This window comes from Gymnogyps californianus, chromosome 20 (assembly GCF_018139145.2).
Source record: "Gymnogyps californianus isolate 813 chromosome 20, ASM1813914v2, whole genome shotgun sequence".
Lineage (NCBI taxonomy): Eukaryota > Metazoa > Chordata > Aves > Accipitriformes > Cathartidae > Gymnogyps > Gymnogyps californianus.
In genome coordinates, this window is record NC_059490.1 from 3,797,710 (window position 1) to 3,817,409 (window position 19,700).

The 19,700-nt window shown below is 44.7% G+C and overlaps 1 protein-coding gene across 2 annotated transcripts in view; it reads right to left on the minus strand.

The window, feature by feature from the left end:
- The window catches only part of SPNS2 (SPNS lysolipid transporter 2, sphingosine-1-phosphate), a 189,756-nt gene that overhangs the window by 139,000 nt on the left and 31,056 nt on the right, over positions 1-19,700 (minus strand). The window contains exon 1 of one of the 2 annotated variants that reach the window (XM_050908903.1): positions 731-1,025. The exons of the other annotated variant lie outside the window; for it this stretch is intronic. Coding sequence (XP_050764860.1) covers positions 731-1,025 — 295 coding nt within the window. Of the gene's footprint in view, positions 1-730; positions 1,026-19,700 lie in introns of those variants that run through there. 2 annotated transcript variants of the gene reach the window in all.

Here is a 19,700-nt window from a genome sequence, read left to right on the forward strand (position 1 = left end):
TTGTCACCTACTTGTGAGTTCTGCAGAGAAGGGACCCTCCTTGGCAAAGGACTGAAGGACAGCCTGGTTTTTCAGGCTGGAGGGACTCGACAGAAACAAAGCAAAGGTGATTTGCTTCAGTGCGATTTTCACCCACAGAAACAAAAGTGATCGCATTCCTCTATTATTTCCCCCGTTTCACAGCAGACTGTATGTATCTGCCAGCAGCTGCACCTGTCACCCACAGCATCTATACTATTCATAAGATCAATAACGCTTCTCCCATCAGCCCACAAAATCACATAAAGTAACCTCCGCGTTTCCCAGCGCTACCCGGCACCAGTCCTCTCTGAAAAAAACCCCACCAAACATTTACTCCGCCATCGAGCCGAGACGAACAAAGGACACCTCCTTTTATTTTCGATAAAATTCGGACAAACTGGAGAACAATACCGGAGGGTCCGCACAATGGGCACCCGCCGCAGCCGGCCACACCGCATCCCTCACGACTTACTCCAGCGCAGGCACGGCGAACCGGAGCCCCCGGCCCGGCTCGGTGGGCGAGCCCCGCTGCCCGCCCCCCCCCAACCCCCCCCGCTCCCGGGGCAGCCCTACCGGGCGGGCGGCGGCGGGGACGGAGGCGGCTGCACCGCGCCCGGGCAGAGCCTGGCCCCGCGGCGGCAGGGGATGCCTCCCGCCCCGGCGGGCCCGGGCGCCCCTCACGGGGAGGGACGCCGAGGGGTGCCCTCACCTGCCACCGTGTACCGGTCCAGGTAGTTGAGCACGTTGCCCACGCTGAGGATGCCGGCGGCCGCCACCCGGGCCCGGCCGAGGCTCGGCGCCTTGTGGCGGGCGGCCGGGCGCTCGGGGTGCTTGCCGACCGCCGGCGGGTTCATCCTGCCCGACAGGGTCTGCACCTCGCCCTCGGCGCCCCGGCCGCAGCAGCCCCGCTCGCCGTCCTCCTCCTCCTCCTCGTCGCCGGCTCGGAGCCGCCCGCCGCAGCCCGGGCTGCTGCCGGAGGAGCCGTCGCTTTCCAGGCACATCATGGGCTGCGGGAGGCAACCGCGGCGCGCGGGAGCCCGCGCGGAGTGACCGCCGCCGCCGCGCGCTCAGCGCCGCATCCCGCGGCCGCCCCAGCCGCCTGCCCGCGGGACCGGCCGCCGCCGCCGCCTCTGACAGCTGCCCGGGCCGGGGCGGGGCCCGGCGCAGGCTCCGCCCCCGCCCCCGCGCGCCCCGTCCCGCCTCAGCGGCCGCGCGCAGCCGCGCGCGCCCCGCCCCAACGGCCGCCCCGCGCCCCGGCGGGAAGGGAGTCCCCTCAGCGCGGCCCTGGGGGCCGGCCGCGGCCCCGCTCCTGCGGGAGAGCCAACGTGGTGGGGCTAAGTCACCAGTGCCCTTGGTCCGGCTTTGTTATTCTACAGCGCTGCACAGCGGGCTTAGAACGCGTTGAGCGGCAGAGTTGTGTAGTTAGCTGGCAAAAGAAATACCGAACAAAAAGAAGGACTGAAGCAATACTGCCTTGTATCCAACAGTAAACTCCACGTGGGCCACGGAGGCCCACCCTCTGATCTGGTTTTAGGAACAAATCCGTACAGACACCTTGCCTACTTCCAACCCCCAGAACTGTCTACAGTCACACAAAGGCTGCTGTCAGGGAAGGGACGATGTTGTGAGGCAGGGTGAGGGCACGCCGGAATGTGCTACCAGCCTCGCAGCTTCCTGCTCGGCCCCAGACGATTTCCCTATTGCACAGAAGTTGCTTCAGGAACAATGTGCATCTTCAAAGGAAGTAAAATTGCTCCAGAGTTCCCCCCACTGAAAACAGTTTCATCCCGCTCTCTATAAAGTTCCACCTTTGAGTTAAGAACGGCCAAGAGAAATTTCATTTCAAAAGGAGAAGTCTTCAAAGAGATAAAAGCGTTCACAACCAGAGTGGCTCCAGCCTGTCCTACCTGTAGTAAAACTACAAAAGCTAACTAAAAACAGAGAAATAAAATGACTGCTCGAGAGCTCGCATGCACTTGTCCAAGAACAGTAGCTTACGATTTCAGACTTCTCTCAGTTTGATCTTACCTATGAAACTGTGTCATGATTAAAGCCTTTGTCTCCAGGATACACATTTAAACAAACTCCCCTCCCTGCCTCCCCGTCACCGACCTCCGAGGAAACCGGAGTTACTCACAGCACAATGTGGTGTGTGTGTGCTCAACATACCTGCCTTTGTCACACCCTTTCCTCAGAGCCCGCACCGATGACACCAGGGCTGGACTATGCGAGTAATCTGGTGAGATACTGCAAAAGGAACCCCCAGGATGCTGCCGGTGAAAAGGGCACTTTCTGGTGAGTCAGCGTGCAATTCAGGGCTGTTTGAGCAACGCGCCGTTGAGGAAAGGAGCAAGCACCGTTTCTGATGACGCACGACACTCCCACATAATGGTAAGTGGCGTTTTTATCTTGAATAGGTCTGCACAGATGTTCCAGAGCTAGTTTCGGTAACAGAAACAACATAGCTGGATTAACATAGGATAATGTTCTGGTTGACTTGTCGAAGTCTAGGGAATCATTTTTCACTCTATAGCAGCATCTGCAGTTCAGATGCGACTGACTATATGGTAAAGGTTATAGTAAGAAAACTGCTTCTTCACATTCCCACTAATTTCAGAATTCAAGTGGTGTACATAATGTGGTCAAGTGACAGCATGCACCCAGAATATTATATAGCCCAAGAGGGAAAAAAAAAAACAGGGTAGAATTAAACAGAAAAAGGAAAGAGAGGAAAGAGAGGAAAGAAGGGGGGGGGGGGAAGAGGAGTGAAATGGCTTCACAAAGACCACATAGCTTGCCCAGCAGCGGAGGCAAAACTCGTGCGTTAAGTTAGACATACCAGGCACTAAACACAGCTGAACTACAGGTTCAAGGAGTTCCACAGAGACCAGCCAAAGTAACCAGGAGCCCTCAAATGTGTATGGTCTGCTCAAAAGTCTAGTCCACTCTTTCTTCACTGTTTGGGCTACCCCTGGGCTTTGCACGCAGAAAACAATGTTCAGAAGATGTTAATGAGATTAAAAGGTAAGGCAAAATTAAAGACCTTAGTCTTATGGGACAAATGGTTCCCGTGAAAGCAACTAAAAAAGCACAGTTTTCTTAAGAAACAGAAGTTTAATTGAATTTATTTCTTTTCATTTGTAACCAATACCAAGCACACAAACACAGCTTACTGCACGTTAAAATAGCTGCCTAAAAAGGCTGGGGAGTGACTTCTCCAAATCTCCCTCAATCCAGCAAATCCCCAAGAAAAGAGAAACCAGCCCAAATACCAACTTAATATTAAAGGTCAACATATATGCTCCGAAGTTCGGGCAGGCTTCTGATGGCCATTGAACACAGAGCAATGCAGGATGAAGCTGAAGGGGCTTGCAAGAGCATCCTTTTATTTGTGACACAGAGAGGAGTTTCAGATCAGAGACATCTACAGATGCAGCAGAGAGAGGCATTGGTTAGGCAGTTACTTACATGGACATGCACGGTCTTACAGCCAACCCTAACACCTTCAGCTGTATGTGGAAACTCACAGACAAACAGAGCAGATGCCAGTGCATCCATGTCATGAGATTTATGTAAAGGAAAAGCAGAGGGAACTGGAAAAAATGCGATGGAATTGGCTTTACTGGCAGGATGATTCATATGACTGAACTGCTAAAATCACTGGTTACTACCTCTTAAGAGGAACAGAATAGGTTCTAGCTTAGAGACATTGCTGGGTTTTGCTGTTACAGGTTGTTGAGAGGCAATTTGATTACAGTGTGCAAGTTCTATCATGGGGAGAAAAACGCCAGTTCTAAGAGCTCTAATCAAGTGGGAAAAGGCATAGCAAGAACCAGAACAACGGCTGAGAGCTGGAGTTAGAAAAATCTAATGAATCATCTGGTTCACATTTGTTACAGAGTGATTATCCTCTGGAACAAAATGCTAAAGAAGGGATGTATTCTCTATCCCTTTATGTCCTTGGATCCAGGTTGACTGCCTTTCTAGAAAGGGCATTCCTGAACTCAAACATGAGCTATTGCACTCCATGCAGACAACTAGCTGTAATTTGATGATATAGGAGTCAGGCTAGATGGGTTAAAGTCCCAACCCTGAAGATATGAGTTCTTGCTCTGCTTACCAAGCATGCAACATTTTCTGCACCTACTTCAGTCGCTAGATTGATCAGAGCATAGCCCCTAGGAAAGCACATTACACCAACCTAACCTTGACATGGTGATTGCAAAACAGTAGTGTTCTTGTAGCCCAGGTGATAAAGATGGACAGCATCTTTCTAGAAACTGGTGATACTGTGTTCTGTCTAAAAGCTAGGAAGCTCCCTCACACTGGGAACACTACCAAGAGGTGTGTAGATACAACTAAAAGCAAGTCTAGCTCATCCTTCTGCCTCTTCCTGATTATGCATGTCATCTCTGCTCCAGAATGAGCTCTGGCCAGTTTCTGTAGATTCCAGCTAACAGATATTAGCTAGGGATAAGAGAATCAGCAGCCTTTCCGCAGACAAGTAATGTAGCCTTAGGCATGTCTCTAAAAGCACCTCAGCCCATACCACCTCACTGTCTTGTCCCAGTGGCCTCAAACACAGATATGCTGTCTGGATGAGACCAAGTGAAACCATGCACAAGTCCTTAACCATGCTCTGCTGAAAGGTACTTGCAGACGTCTTGCTGAGTGTTCAACGAGGAAAAGAACAAATTTACTTGTTAGTAGCCCTGCTCTCTCCCAGCGCAGTCAACAGAGTTTATCCCTTCAGGGATTATTTTCTTCCTTTCGTTATTTTGTTAGTATCTTAAAAGCTTGAAAATGTTTATTTTATCCTAGTCTGCACTTATTGATTTTTCCCCATCTCCAGAGTTCTAGAGGTGGTCAGTATGAGCAAAAGCACTTCTGTTTGACAACAGCTATAATTTACCTTTGAGGAAACAAAACCACAATATTAACTATGGTGACGCAGCCCAGTAGCTGGTCCATGGGCGAGACCTGGCCTATAGGAAGTTTATGACCAGCCTGCCACCTTCTCCCCCAAGGGCCGATGGCTGATCCTCTGGTGCTAGGTGCCAGCAACTGCCTTCTCTCTCACCTCCTTCCCCCTTGCCAGCTGTTGCTGTGAGGGAAAGGGAGGAAGGGACTGTTTGCAGAGGGGAATGGTGGGTTGGACCACCCGTGGAAGGCAAAACCCAGACCTGAGCCCTGTTGATAACCAGGTTGGACGTTACCTAATCTAAGCAGTTACTACAGCCTGAGGAACTAGACCATCAAGAGGACATGACATTGCTGTTTTGGAAATAATGAAAATTACAAGAAAATGCCTTTCCATCTCTAGCCCAGCTAGAGATTTTTCTTGGAAAAATCACTTTTTGTACTTCCAAAAGTCACAATAATCTCTAATACACAACTGTCAAAGGACTGGCGTCTCCCTGAAGTAATGCTTTACCAAAATGTACACCAGTCTAGCCACCACTGTTATCAGGAGCAGTAACTGCCTACAATAGTCTAACATGTTAGACTGTAAATAATTATGACTCAAAATGACTTTTGTCCTTTTCCCATGTTTTGCTTAATCTGGTTCAAAATCAGGACTCAAACACAGGGACACACAGAGTGTCTCACTTAAGAAAAATAAAGCTACACAGAACACCAAACTACAGGATCATAAACCCCAGATTTTAGGTTATCCAGATATAAGCCTTAACCTGACCAAATTTTATGAAAGGTCATATCGTCAGGTGGTCATCAAGGCTACAAGAGCCTGCAAGAGCAGGACAATGACAGAACTCTCCCTAGCCCTACCCATTGTTGGACTTCAAACAGATTGCAGCTCTGCAAGAACAACCACCCTGCAATTACACACCTACATTCCCCATTATGCCCACTGTATCTCCGGGCTTCTTTTTTCTTCAGAAACTTCTTAGCTGAATTAACTTGTTACTAACAATTGATATTACGCATTTACAAGCTCATCCAGCTCAGAGGTTTCTTGTGTGAGGTGCTGTACCAGGGAGACCTGCTGAGCATCGAGCAGGTCTTCCAAACCAGCGAAGGGGGATACACATTAGCATATACCTCCACGTTTTCCAGCAGTCACTCTCTCAAACAGGCTCTCTACCTTAAACTACCTAGAGAGACCAGCCTCTTAATTTAGCTGTTTAAGGTATGTGTTCAACACTCAGTGATGTGAATAACCCCCTGGTTACTGTCCTTTTCCCTCCACACTCATATATGACATGTCTCGCTGAGGAGAGCTTTGGGCACTGGTGTGCCGAAACCTGTTTGTGCAGGGTGCCATATGCACACAGCAACGCGGCCAGACCATGTCACCTTCAGAACAATTTCATTAAGCAGAGAAGAGATGAACAGTGTCCTGAGATGCACAGAAGTTTGAAAAGCTCTCAGAAGGCAGGTTAGGCTTAATCTCAATGTTGAAAGTGTAGTGGTGTTTTAATTCCTTGAGTTCAACAGAAACATGATGGAGGCAGAGGCAGTGAGTCAAAGGAAAAAATCCATGAACAGAAGCTGGCATCCCAAGGCCCAGTGCCTTTCTGACCCTTGTGCTGTAGTGCTTGAAATGATAAATTGGATGCAGAAGCAGCTGTATTTCCATGAAAACATTTAGCTTTTGCAACAATACGAGCAGCTGCTCTCACCCTCCCCTACAATCCTACATAAGTGCCTGAATATTTGTTTGTGAATTTTTCAGTTACATTTGTATAGCATTCCAACCAGCCTGACATATAATATCTCATGCCAACCAAAACCAAAAAAACCCTCCAAACAACCCCAAAACACCCTCCCCTCCCCACACCCAACAAGAAGAAACACATGCAAACCCCAAACCAAAAATCTATAGGCATAGCAGACTGCTCAGAATCACAGTATCCAGAGGCAGTTGGTACAGCAGGCAAACACCATCGCTGTCCTTCGCAATTTCTTGGTGAATGGCCTTCGATGTTCCAGACTATTGAATGTAGTGATCCATCTCCAAAAGTACTGACCTTCATTATACTCAGAGGAGTCTCAATGCTCCAAATAAACGGAGTTTGTGGTCTCACCTCAGGTCCCAACGGGGACTACAATTACTAGTATGCCACATTTTTGGCAAGTTTTGTCCCATATTTGAATGAAGGGTATTGAGCCTGAACTACTGCCTGCTCCCACTAGAGGAGTCAGATTCTGCAGATGATAACACGCATATTTGCTGTTAGCGTCCCTCTTCTCAGAACAGCTGAATACTTGAGGTCTGATTAACTAGCATTTAAGAATCCAGTGTGGAATGGATAGTTACAGAAATAGTAACTTGCACTACCCCAGCATTTTAGGAAGGGACTGCCAGGTCCATGTGGGAGCAGAGGAATCCCAAAACAATAAGTACAGGCCCAACAGTTACCAATTTATAAACAGCTTCCTGGCATCTTACAAAAGGGCTCAAGCCATGAGAAGGGGATCCTTACAAAAACAACATTAACAGAAACGGTTCCACTGTTTGTTTTTGCCCACATGAGGGCAGATAAAAGATGAGGTCACACAAAGTGGAACAGGCTGAAACTGTACAGCTCTAACTGCATGGTTTTCTCAGTCAAGTTGATGTAACTCATTTCAAGACCAAATTTCCTCGAGCAACTTTGAAAATTCCAGCTTAATGCTAGCAGCTGTAATTAGGGCTGAGCATCCATTGTCCCAGACATTGTCCCCAAAATTACAATCCCAGTCTCATAACCTCATGTGATTTATGTTAATACATCGTCAGGGTCACTTGAATTTATAGCACTCCAAGTGGGCTGAAGCATTTGCAGTTAAAAAAACATCTATAGCCTCAGCACCTGAAGGGCCAATCTGTGCTTTCAGAAGAGGGGTTTATTTTATTTCACATTTAGTAATTTTCTTGCCTTTTCAGCATTTATAGTGAAGCCATTTGGTTTATAAGAAGATATTGGGGATGCACTCATCTGGACTAACAGCAATTACATCCTTGAACTGAATGATTGCCTACAATTATATGGGACAGGATTTGACAACTAGGTATATAGGATGGAAGGAACCAGCTATTGTTCTTAGTGGTGCAACAGTTTCAAGCTCTGAAGTCCACACTGGTGACTAGTCCACTTGATCAAACAAAACAGAACATGCAGGGCGTGCTTCACTAGTGGATTGCCCTGCCCAGCTTGTAAAGAGACCAAGAACATTGGTCAAAGAGCTCTTTGTATATCACAGCAAATTCTATACCATGAGCATAAAAAAAAAGAAAAAAAAAAAAGAAGAAAAAAAGGCAAAGTCATTTTTCAGAGCCAAAGCACTACTCTAAAATTAGAAAGCTGAGCTAGGTTTCTACCCAAGGTAATGGTGGTTACAGGTACTAGTGAGATTCTTTGAAGGGATCACAGTTTGAATGTAGTCAAGATAGGGAATTTAAGAGCAATTTGAAGGAGAACATCCGGATTATTCTGAGATCACTCATGTCTTAAAAAGAAAGAGGAAGAAGGAGGTTCTCAATCCACTGCCTAGGTAAAGTAGCATGGAGTAGGTAGATTTGAACTTAAGCTTATCTTTTACGGGATGGGGAGCTAAGGGAGAGAAAAAAAAAAATCAGTGAGATAGATGCAGAGTAAAGGGACATGTGCTGCCAGTTACAAAGTTAACTGCAACTCTGTAAATTATTAGCAACTACTATTTCTTAGTTCAAGCAATCTTGTGTCCTAATCAGAGAAGTTTTAAATTAGGCTTCATTTTCAACACAAAAGGGAACTGATCACATAACTAAATGTTAGTTGTGATTCATGTAGGCGTGCTTACACCTGGATCATCTTTCTCATACGCAAACAGGATATAGCCAGTGAGTTGTTACCTGACCGGTGTATAGTGCTTGGTGTTTTAACAGGGACTGTTTCACAAAGCTGAAACAATCATGAGTCCAATTAGTCAAGAGAAAAGTTAGAGAATGATAACAATCTAGGAAGCCACTCATTTACTGAGAAAGAGGCTATAAAAACCACACTATTACCATAAAAAGGACAAATTTTTATAAATTGGAATCTAGAAATAAAACAAATTGATAATGAAGCAAAAGGACACAGAATATTCTGTAAGCAATATTTTCATTTTCAAGTCTATTTTAACATAAGAGTAGTGTTGACAGTATACTACCTCATCATTAGATAAAAGGGTAGAGCTGTCAACAACAGACTGGTGCAGTCTGAAGCTACTAAGGCCTAGACGCTTTTAAGTCAGAACTTCAGAGATGGTTAAAGGATGAGGGCTCTGTGGTCTGCTGACATGAGACTTGCTGATAACTGTTAACACAGAGAACTTCCAGGAGCCTGGAAGGATGCTCATGTTGTACCAATATTTTATAAACATAAATATAGGCCTGCCAGCCTGGCATCAGTCCTGAGTAAAATGATGTAAGGGCTGACATGGGACTCGATAAATAGAGAAACAGGGGGATCATATAATTAGTACCAATGAACAAAAGTTTATTAAAAGGTCGAACTTGCCAAATTAATTTGATTTTTATTTTAATGGGATCAAAAGTTTGTTTGCCTACTGAAAGGTAGCCATGTCAGTGTAATGGACTTTTCCACAACACTTAACTTGGTCTCATGTGACATGCTGATTAGGGATCCACAATAGTTCAGACTTACTGTGACACATGAATTGAATTAAACTTGGCTGTATAACAAGCCACAAAATATAATTATAAGCGGATATATTACTAAGCATATTTCTGAAGGAGTCTCTCAGGAACTTTAGCTCTGTTTGTTTTAATACATTGTCAGTGACAAGGAACAAAGCAGTCAACAACCACGTTTCCAATGCTATAGCATTTAGTAAATAAGGACAGCAGAGCTTACTGCTGGAATGATATAGATTGCTTCGCAAGTTGGAATAATACGTTTTAATGTCTAGGAACACAGACCATAGATCTTACAGGACAAAGGATTTTACTCTGGAAAGCAGTCACTTTGGAAAGGCGACCAGGCTGACAGTAAAAAGCCAATTAAACACGAGTTCCCAGTGCAGTGCCGTAGGCAAAAGGGCTATGAACACCACAGGAACCTGGAGTAGGAAGCAAGTGATATCACCTTTCAATTGTGGTGTCACATCTACTTCTGACAGCAAGTACAGTTTTGTGGACTACCAGTCAAGAAGGCTCTTGATAAATAGAAGAGCACTCAGGAAACAGCTGCAAGAAAGATGAAGGGGCTGGGAATGATGTTTTATAATAACAGATTCAAGAAGCACAAATGGGTTCAGATTCTTAGGCCAAGGGCTGATTTGCACAGGTTTTTGTGCATATACATAGGAAAACATTCAATTGTTACAGAGTCATCTGTGTGACAAAACTGTAAAAAAGCCCCTACTAGCTAGAGTGTGAAGCTACATAGATACAAACAACAAACAAGATGCATGTTTATTAATAAATGAGGATAATGAGCTGGACCAATTCACCAGCAATTGTAGCTGTTCTACTTTACCAAAAATTATTCAAGTCAAAATTAGATATTTTTCTAAAACCTGTGTACTTCAAACAGGAAATAATTTACAGAAGTCTATAGCTATAACATACAGGCTATCGGATTAAATAGTCAGAAAAGGTCCCATCTGCTCTGATAATCTGTTTTTAAATACAGTCAAACTCAAATGTATATACACATATGCCTATACAGGTATATATACATACACACATATACACACACATACATATAAAAATAAGAATAAAACTTAGGGCAAGTGTTTCTGTTTGTTCAAATGCGTTTTTTTCTTTGCAAAGGGCGAAAAAAAGAGGCTTTAACTACAGTGGCAATTGGTGCTACCGAAGCGCCTAAATGACAACTGTTCTTATCACTTGTCTATTTCTATGCTCATTGCAGCAAAACATAATGAACCACAATTGATATATGGCAAGAGGGCAAGTTTTATAAGCTTTGCTAAATAACAGAGAATTACAAAGTCAGAACAAAGCTAGAGGGCATTGCTTAAGTGCTTAATTCTCAGGAACACAACAAACTTCTTGGGACTACTGTTTCCAACTAGCTCTTTTTAGCAGCTAATTGTTCTAAGATACATACGTCAGCATAACAACTGTTTGTTTGAGCTGCCGGAGCTGATCGTCTCCGACCTCATCCTGAAATGTAACCTGCAGCAAGACCAGCATGCAGCTCTTCTTACATCCAATCACGTAACCATACAAGCCAAGGCAAAAGAAACAAGGTAATATTATGTCTACAAGTGTAGCACTGGAAACTTGTCACTCTCCTGCTGTTCAGGGCTAGCTGCCTGGACACCTGCAACAGAGCCCTACTTTTCTTCAAAGCGCCAGATCCTGGACACAGCTAAGGTAATGAAGCCTCCAACAGGTCAGTTCTTGCTACATCCCAGTTTACTAAAAAACCTTGGCTGTAGACAGAGCCTCTCTCTCTCTCAAAAAAAAAAAAAAAAAAGAGCACTAAGCATTCATTAGCAGACTTCTTCACTGTAAAGAGGGCTGGGCTGCATATTGGAAAAACCCACTCCAGCAGGAAGAATATTGTAAGGTCTCCAACCTGCATCATTTCCTAAAATGACTCAAGCAGCAATATTCACACAGATGTATCCTATGCCTTATTTTATGAATTCCATACATTCACCAGTATCACTGTAAAGAACATTAAAAATAAAACCTTTGCAAGTGAGGTCCGTGTCTTGCAGTTGAGGATCTGGTTGAATGCAACTGTAACTCACATTTTCCTGCCATTCATAAGCTGCACAAACTGCCATCAGCAGTTCCTTTAATTGAATTAGAGCCTGGTTGTAGAATCAGGAAATGTCTTTTCTACTCCGAGGGGAAGAGAACGTAAAGGGAGAGGCTGGCACATGTTCTTTCAGAATACATACGTTCAACATTGATTCACAGGCAGATCTGAAAGCATTGTAGCAAAATGTGTATTGGCCAGAAAGTTGTCCAGTTATCCCAAAAACCAGAGATGAGTGGCATTTGGTAAACACTGATGGAGATAACCAGACTCCACCTTAATGCTGCTCCTAAAAAAAGAGTTCAGTTCCCAGCCACCTAGAAAAAATTATTATCTCTTGATGGCACCTGGTGCTTTTAATGTCAACTAGTTCAGTTGTATCTGCATTATCCTCTCCATAAAACATGGGGCTGGTAAGGCCTTCCAGACCTCCATTTTCTAAAATAAGTTTCTTCTCCCCACAGCTCCAATTTGGAGACTCTTTTAAGCCTCCCTGTTCTGAAGATTATAAATTTTTGTCTTGTTTCCAGACTAAGTTCATTCCTGGCCCAGTCATACCCTTTTGCTCTTTGACTAATGCTATCCTTTGGTTTAAATATGTTTCTCTTCCTGTTGTTCATTCTGTAGCTTATTTATAGATGGAATCTTGTCCCTCACAGGGTGGACTCTTTCCTTCTCTCATAAAACGGGTTCCTAGGATGACTGGGAAATGGATAACCTTTTTCTGCACTTGTTTCAGAGCTAAGAACCTGATGCAAAACTCTAGGTGAGATTTCATTCCTGCTTTGTACAATGCATTAGTACCCCCTTATCCTTTCCCGATTACTAGAACTGCAATTGCATTTTTCCCACCTGGCAGGTCAGCTCCATCCTTTGACTGGCCCTTACATCTATTCTTCTCCCTCATCCGATTGCGCCTAGATGTTGTGTATAGCAGAAATCCTTGTTGATCTGTAGGTTCATAATCATGCATTTTGTCTTGCTGAATTTTATCCATTTCCATTACATTTTAAAATTCTCCATAAATGTAAACCAATACAAATGTTGAATAAGATCACATGTATTGTTAGGAACATCATTACTCACTACCCTCATCTCATTTCAATGCTGCCTGTTTTTGTCGCCTCTTCTCCACCTATATGGTCCTATTCTCAAAGGGCAGATTTGTTCAAACACTTCCTGCTGCTATATTCCAGTTCTTTCAGTATGCTGGAGTGGAGAGTCCTGTACTCAGGAGAGATCCTGATAATATTTGTACAACAGCTGGCAAAGAAATTCCAGACCTTTTCCATATTCTAGTATGTTGGTTTCCCTAATCAGTTTTCCCTTTGAAACAGAAAATCTGAATCGCAAACCTACTTTTGTTTATTCCTTTCATTTAATTTAAATAGAATCAATTTATGATCACCCAAGCTAGGATAATGTTTTTCAGCAACTTCTTTATCATATCCTTAACACTTGCAAGAATCATTTTTGAAGTCATATCATCTCTTGTTGATTCAGGCACATTTTGATGAGAAAAATCTTTTAGATATTATATCCAGGACTGTCTGACCTTACATTTAATAGCATTTGCTCTCCAGTCTATTATCTAGGAGGTTTGTCTTCGTATGCTAGTTCCCAGTAATCTATGGCTCTTTAATAACGCTACAAAGATTTTATGCAGATATGATTCTAATAAAAAGAGCACCTTCTAGCACCAACCTGGTAGAACCTTTTATCCATGCTGTCCCCTTCTGGTTCCTTACAGCCTGTCTTGTCATTAGCACAAGACAGAAAGGGGAGCAGTTGTCATACCTGGAATTTTCTGGATAATGCAGATGGATTTCAGAGAAGTAATTTACACAACATCCAGGTTGCAAGGAAGATCGAGAAGTTTGAAATTGCACCATAAAGCCAACCTTTTATGCTAGAAAAAACAAATAACACTGCGCCTGCCATTAGTTCTGTTTACAGGAGCATTAGACTGCGCCACAGCCAGACAACAGCTAGAAGGTAATAGCTGTGAAAGCTTATTTTATTATCGCTGTTGATCCCATCCACAAAACATTTTCTACCATTATGAAAAATAGGCTCAGCGATACCCTCGAATCTGAATCTTCAGCTTTTGCTTATAGAAGCAAAACTAAGGCCTCAGAAATATTACTGTTGAAAAAAGCTGCCAGATCTTTCTCTCTGAAGAAACCACAACTTGTTGAACTGCGAAGTCCTTCACAATACACAAGCCACAGCACTTTTATCACCACGAAGTAGCTGGCCCTTGATACCACATGAATGTGCTGTGGGTTTTCTTTTCCATATAAGTATTTTTAGCATTTGGGCTTTCCTTGATTTTTGGTGGACTGAACTCCCTGAGGAATGGGTGGTGAAACACAATGAACTTTCTCACATCTGAGCACCATGGGCATAGCCCTGTCCTCCTACACATCCAGCCCATGGAAAAGTGTGCCATAAAAACAACCTAATTAAGTAACCGACTGCTTAAAAGGCAGCTTTCCTTCCTAGCACTTTGGAAACATCCTCCTCCCACACAAACATGGTAGAGTTGATTTACAGCTTGTTTGGATCATACAGGTAGGAGCTGATCTGCTTTTGTCAGTTATCACTGAGAAGGTGAGAAGAACTAGTTTTATGGGAGGCAAAACCCGAGCTGACTCCAGGCCATAAGAATGCCCTGCTCCATCTAACCAGCTCACCGGAGAGGTGTGGTTTTGGCACAGCATTGGGAAAAATTATACCAGATAAATAAATGCAGTTCTGACAGACTCCATTGCTGTCCCTGGACAAGCCACTTCACTTCCTTTCTTCCTCCATCCACAAGTCACCAAGTAAAAGTAAAGTGTCCCTGAAGAGATAAGAAAGTAATACCACTTTGGTGGAAACATGGTAAAAAAATGAGGCTAGCCAAATGAGTGCAGGCCTTTGCACAGATAAACCCACAGAAGGCTCACTTGCTCACAGTCAGCTTTAAAAAAAAAATTCGTAGTGTCCCGTACAAGGCCCATACAAATATCTATAGGTTATACCTGTACAACTTTCTCATACTGACAATCTCCAGCTTATCCATGAGCATTTCCAAGGGGAACTCGATGTCTGTAGTCATCTTTGAAGTGATGCAGAAATACTCAAACGTCCAGACGGTCCAAATAAGTTTCTAGGTGAGTAGAGAGTTACTCTCTGCTGAGCTCTGGTTAGTCTGAGCAGCTGGAAAGCAAGTGACTAGGAAAGCTGTCACCACCAACCCACGTGGCAGGTGTTCCCCAGATAAGTGGTAATGGCTGTGGAGCCATCCCAGTGGCATTTTGCTTCCTTACATTGGAAATCCAAGGCTAGGGGACAACTTCTTCCAGAATCATCATCTAGGTTTGTAGATGTGGAAAGAAGGGATCCCTTCACAAAGGGCTTACCAGCAACCTGACTTGTCCTTCTGGTCTTTAATAGTGGCAAAGAGCTCCAGGTCGGGTGTTCTGCAATTGGAAGGTATTTACCCATCACGTGTCAGGCCTCAAACAAACAGATATATCTAGCACCAGCTGTGAGCCTATTTATTGCAAGGATCCTAAAAGCAGGAAGGTGAAAAAAACAAAAGAAACAGAGAAAGAGTAGCCAGCCCTCAAGGAGCTACCAGAACTCATTGCACTGCAAGACCTAGCATAAGGCTGTCAAATACAGCAGCCAGTCACTGACAGGTTCCGTGACAGCCTCCAGACAAGCCACTGTCAGCCTGTCCTTGCTAGCATCTAGAAGAGAGAATTCCCTCTGAACCCGCTCTCCACAGGCTGTTGCCCACCTGTTGCGGCATCAGCTTTGATAAAGCACAGAACATATGGGCGTCTTGCAGGGCACAGCCGCCAGCCCACACTCCTTGTACCTTTGGGTGCAACACTCCTTTAGTCAAGGCCTTTCACATTGACATCTTTACTTTTATTTTTCTGGTTTCTTTTGAAAAGAATTATTTCTGTGTGAGGGGAGAGGCAGGGTCTGCGTAGTGGAGAGGGCCTGAATCCTTTACCTTTGGGTGCAGCATGCTTCTTGTGGCACTACGATGACACAGTCTGCTCTGTGGGGAGGCGCTTGTTTCAAAGCACTGTGGGTGAGTCAAAGCAGGCTGCTTCCATGGTACTTGTTGCAAGGACAAAACATTTTATAGCTGCAGATTTACATACAGGGGCAGAGAAGTAGCCAGGAGTTTTAGTTAAAGTGTTTGAATATAAGATGTTTGATAAAAGAAACCGCAGCGTAGTCTCACAAAGTTTTGGATGAAGCAGTAACCTCTCAGGAAGTTAACCAGGACAGCTACTCCGGGGTCCTAATGGAGGAGTGCCATCGCCATGGCATGCGAAGGAAGGTGCAGCGTCCCGCCCAGCGGGCGTTGGAGCTATAACAAGCCCTGGAGCACAAACGTTTCTGTCATTGTGGGATTTTTACCTCACTGAGCAATCTGGTAGCGCTTCCAGTTTCTTGAAATTGCCGTGTTGAGACATCCACCTAATTTTCTATGCTCCTCCTGTAACTGAGTTCATACTGCAAGCCTGGAAATAGAGATAGACTCCACCAGGTCCGTGCTGCCCAGGGTTAAGTCTTCTCACACCTCCCAGTATGCACATTACCAGAAAGCACAAGAACGTGCTCCCATTTCCTAGCGGCAGCAGGACTTCAGCATAGCTTGCAAAACACTTTGCAAGTCTCTGATGGCAGGTGCAATAGAAACATTATTTACTACTATATTTTCCTGGCGGCTTTCCTAGATGTTCCTTGGAGCAGATGGAGAACGAGCAGCACTAACACTGAAGCTGTGGATGCAATCATTCGCACATGCCTAATACTCCTCTGAGTAGCAATCACTTCTTTCAGTATGGAAAAGTGTGCTTACCATTGGCACTACAACAGCCAGAGTCCTTCCCTTACACAGCAACCCAGAAGATACTATTCACAAGTGCTCCCCTAGGCAGTTAGGAAGGGGCTTGTTGCTGCCACGAGCTGTAAGAGACCAGGGCTGAGAATTACAGCAAAGGAGCAGTGATGAGGAAAAATATGTGAAGTATTTTCCTCCACCCCCAGGGAACAGGTCACAATCCTATTACCATGAAGCGGGGGGAAGAAGGCTTTGAGTATTGTAATCAAACAACCTTGTGGGAACAAGGAAATACTCTGTTTCTTGCAGAATAGTGTGAGCAACCAGATGCATTAGAAATCCCAAATCCTCAGCACACATGACTCACCTTAAAATCCCCTCCGATACTTCCTCACCTTTCATTTCACAGCCCCTAACAGGCAGCGAGAGCACGTGCCCTGTACGTGAGCCAGAGATGCAGTTTGCTCACCCTGGGAGGTCAGCAGCAGGTGCAGAGCATACCTTCATGGGGAATGCTTCTCTGGGTGTAACCGTACAGTGCCCTGCATGGCTATGCTCAACCTGGAACACAAGTAAGGCTTTCCTGGATTAGACCAAATTTCTTGTAAAAAGTGACAGAACAAATAGAAGGGGAAAAAAATACTCAAAGCAATTTGAAAATATTCGTATAGTGAAGACTGTTGTTAACCAGCTCAGTCACAGCAATTTAAATGCATATCCTGGTGTATGCTGGCATTCCTCTCCCACGTGGACAGGGTTCCCGAAGCTAATACTCTGCAGTATTCCTGTACCCACTGATTTTGTTGTGGCCATCCCAGCCAGGCGGGCAAGCAGAATACCAGTCACTTGCATTTGAGCCTCATTGCTTGGCTCTAAGGACAATGGTGGGAATAAAACACCTGTCTCAGCCTTGAAAAAGGCCAGCGCAAGATCTGTTCATGTTCTCTGCTTCCCTTCCCCCTTGGCCTCCCTCCAGCCTTTGAAGAAGCAGCTGCAGGTAGCAAACTGTCCTTCTGCAGGGAGGCGTGGGCCAGGGCATTGCCCAGCTCCTGCGTTCCCGTGTGACCGCATCACCGTGTCTGCTCCTTCAGAGGGCAGGCAGCTCCCTCTCCTGGCGGATGGCCATCTGCCACCTTCAGCTCGCCTATGGACGCGGTTGCGTGAGGACCAAGTTCCCCAGTCCCCTGTCTTATGCCCATGGGAGCTCATCTGGCAAGCGCAGACTGATTTCTCTGCATATAACCAACATGCTCCAGACGAAAAGCAAAAATAAAAAACAATAGAAGAGAGCGTCTGGTAAATGTCTTTCATCTATGTCAGATAGCCTTCACCCTGCAGTTGAACCTCAGGCCAGGTTAGTTTGCAGATATTTCTAGGTGAAGGAAATGCTTGGAGATGAAAGTGGTTGTGAGTTATCTGCATTTCAGTCAGCCCCAGTGGATGGTGGGGCCCCACTCTTCTCCCCCATACCACCTCTCCCCCATACGGTGAAAAAGAATCACTGCCACATGATGCTTCACGTGAATTAGGAAAACACAACATGCAGTAGAAATCCTCACATGACAGATGAGGGTCTGTGGCACAGAGCAATTAGATGACTTGCTAAAGGTCTCACTGTAAGTCTGTAGCAAAGCCAAGGACTGAATAAAGATGTCAAATGCCAGTAACACTCCTGTGCTTTCCCCAGGGGACTATCTAAAAATCAAGGCTATCAAAATTCACCTAGATGATACAGGCATGGAAAAAAATACCTTCCCTGCCAAATTCTATCCTTACCTCCATTTTTCAGAAGGTATCCCTGTCCATTCCTCCTCTGACCTCTAGTGGTTTAGGCTCTGTCCGAAGTAGAAGAGTGACTAAGCTGAAGTGAAAGTGACTGTACTAGTTCTGGCCCAGTAAAATGCAGTCTTTCTCTAGTGAAAACAAGTGTATAAACAGAAACTGAATCCTAACAGCCTCCAAGTGACATTTGGAACATTGTAGAGTTTGAACTAGACAAGCCTGGTTTGTTTTTACTATTTGTAAGCCTGTTTCTGCAGAAAGCAAAGGTTTTTCAGAGGAAATATTAACCTTGGTTTAAGCCCTTCCTAAGCTCAAGCATTTGCAGGTTTCTAAGGAATCGGTCTGTTCCTCTTGCAGACTAAACATGGGAGGGGGAAGAATTCAGGAGGTGCCTACAAACCCGGATAATACAGGGATATCAGAACTTGGGACAGTCTCCTCAGAGACATGCACCAGCATAGTGGTAGCCAATTAAAACAATCATGTTCCTGTAACCCAGATGTGTTTGCCTATAAAATATCCTTGCACGGGTGAATGGACAAAAACATATCATGCTTTAGTTTTGAGCTTTCTGGGTGGAGAGTGCCATAGATACACAAAATAGTGTTTGGCACTGCATTAAGTGTGTAGGATACTTTATGAAGAAATAAGGCTTGAACCAGAACGTGCCTGATATCCAGTTTCTTTAATGAATTAATGCACTGCTTGTAAAGACAACTACAAGGTCATTGTGCCTTAGCTCTAATTGCTATATGACACAAATATGGATATGCCAACAGAAAGCCAGGAGCTACTAAAGGAATGTACACATTTCCAAAAGGAGGATATGCCCCCATCTAATTGAACTTACCATTATAATTTGGGCCAAAGCCTCCTCTTCCATTTCATGTCTACATCTCAAAAAAACCCCCAACCAACCAAAAAAAAAAAGCCACAACAAAAAAACCAAGGAAAAGAACATATTCCACCTTCTATCCCTTTCTATACATTTGCCTCTGCAAACAGAGCCCAGACAAAGGAAGAAGTCTGGCTCACCTATCCAGATAACTTGGAAATAGTCAAAATATGCTTTTAGCTGCATCATATTCTCCTATTGCCTTGGTCTTCAGGCCATTCAGGGAGTGACTGCCACTGCTCTGTAAGGGATCCAATGCACACCTAGCCCTATATGCTAAATAATTGATACTCAACATGTTTACAAATTGAATTTTCCTTCTGCTGTCTCTATGTATTTCACTTATTGATGATGAGGGACCTCACCGGGCTGTTAAGTACTGAAACCTCACCCCGGCAGCTGACCTTGACAGCCTGCACTA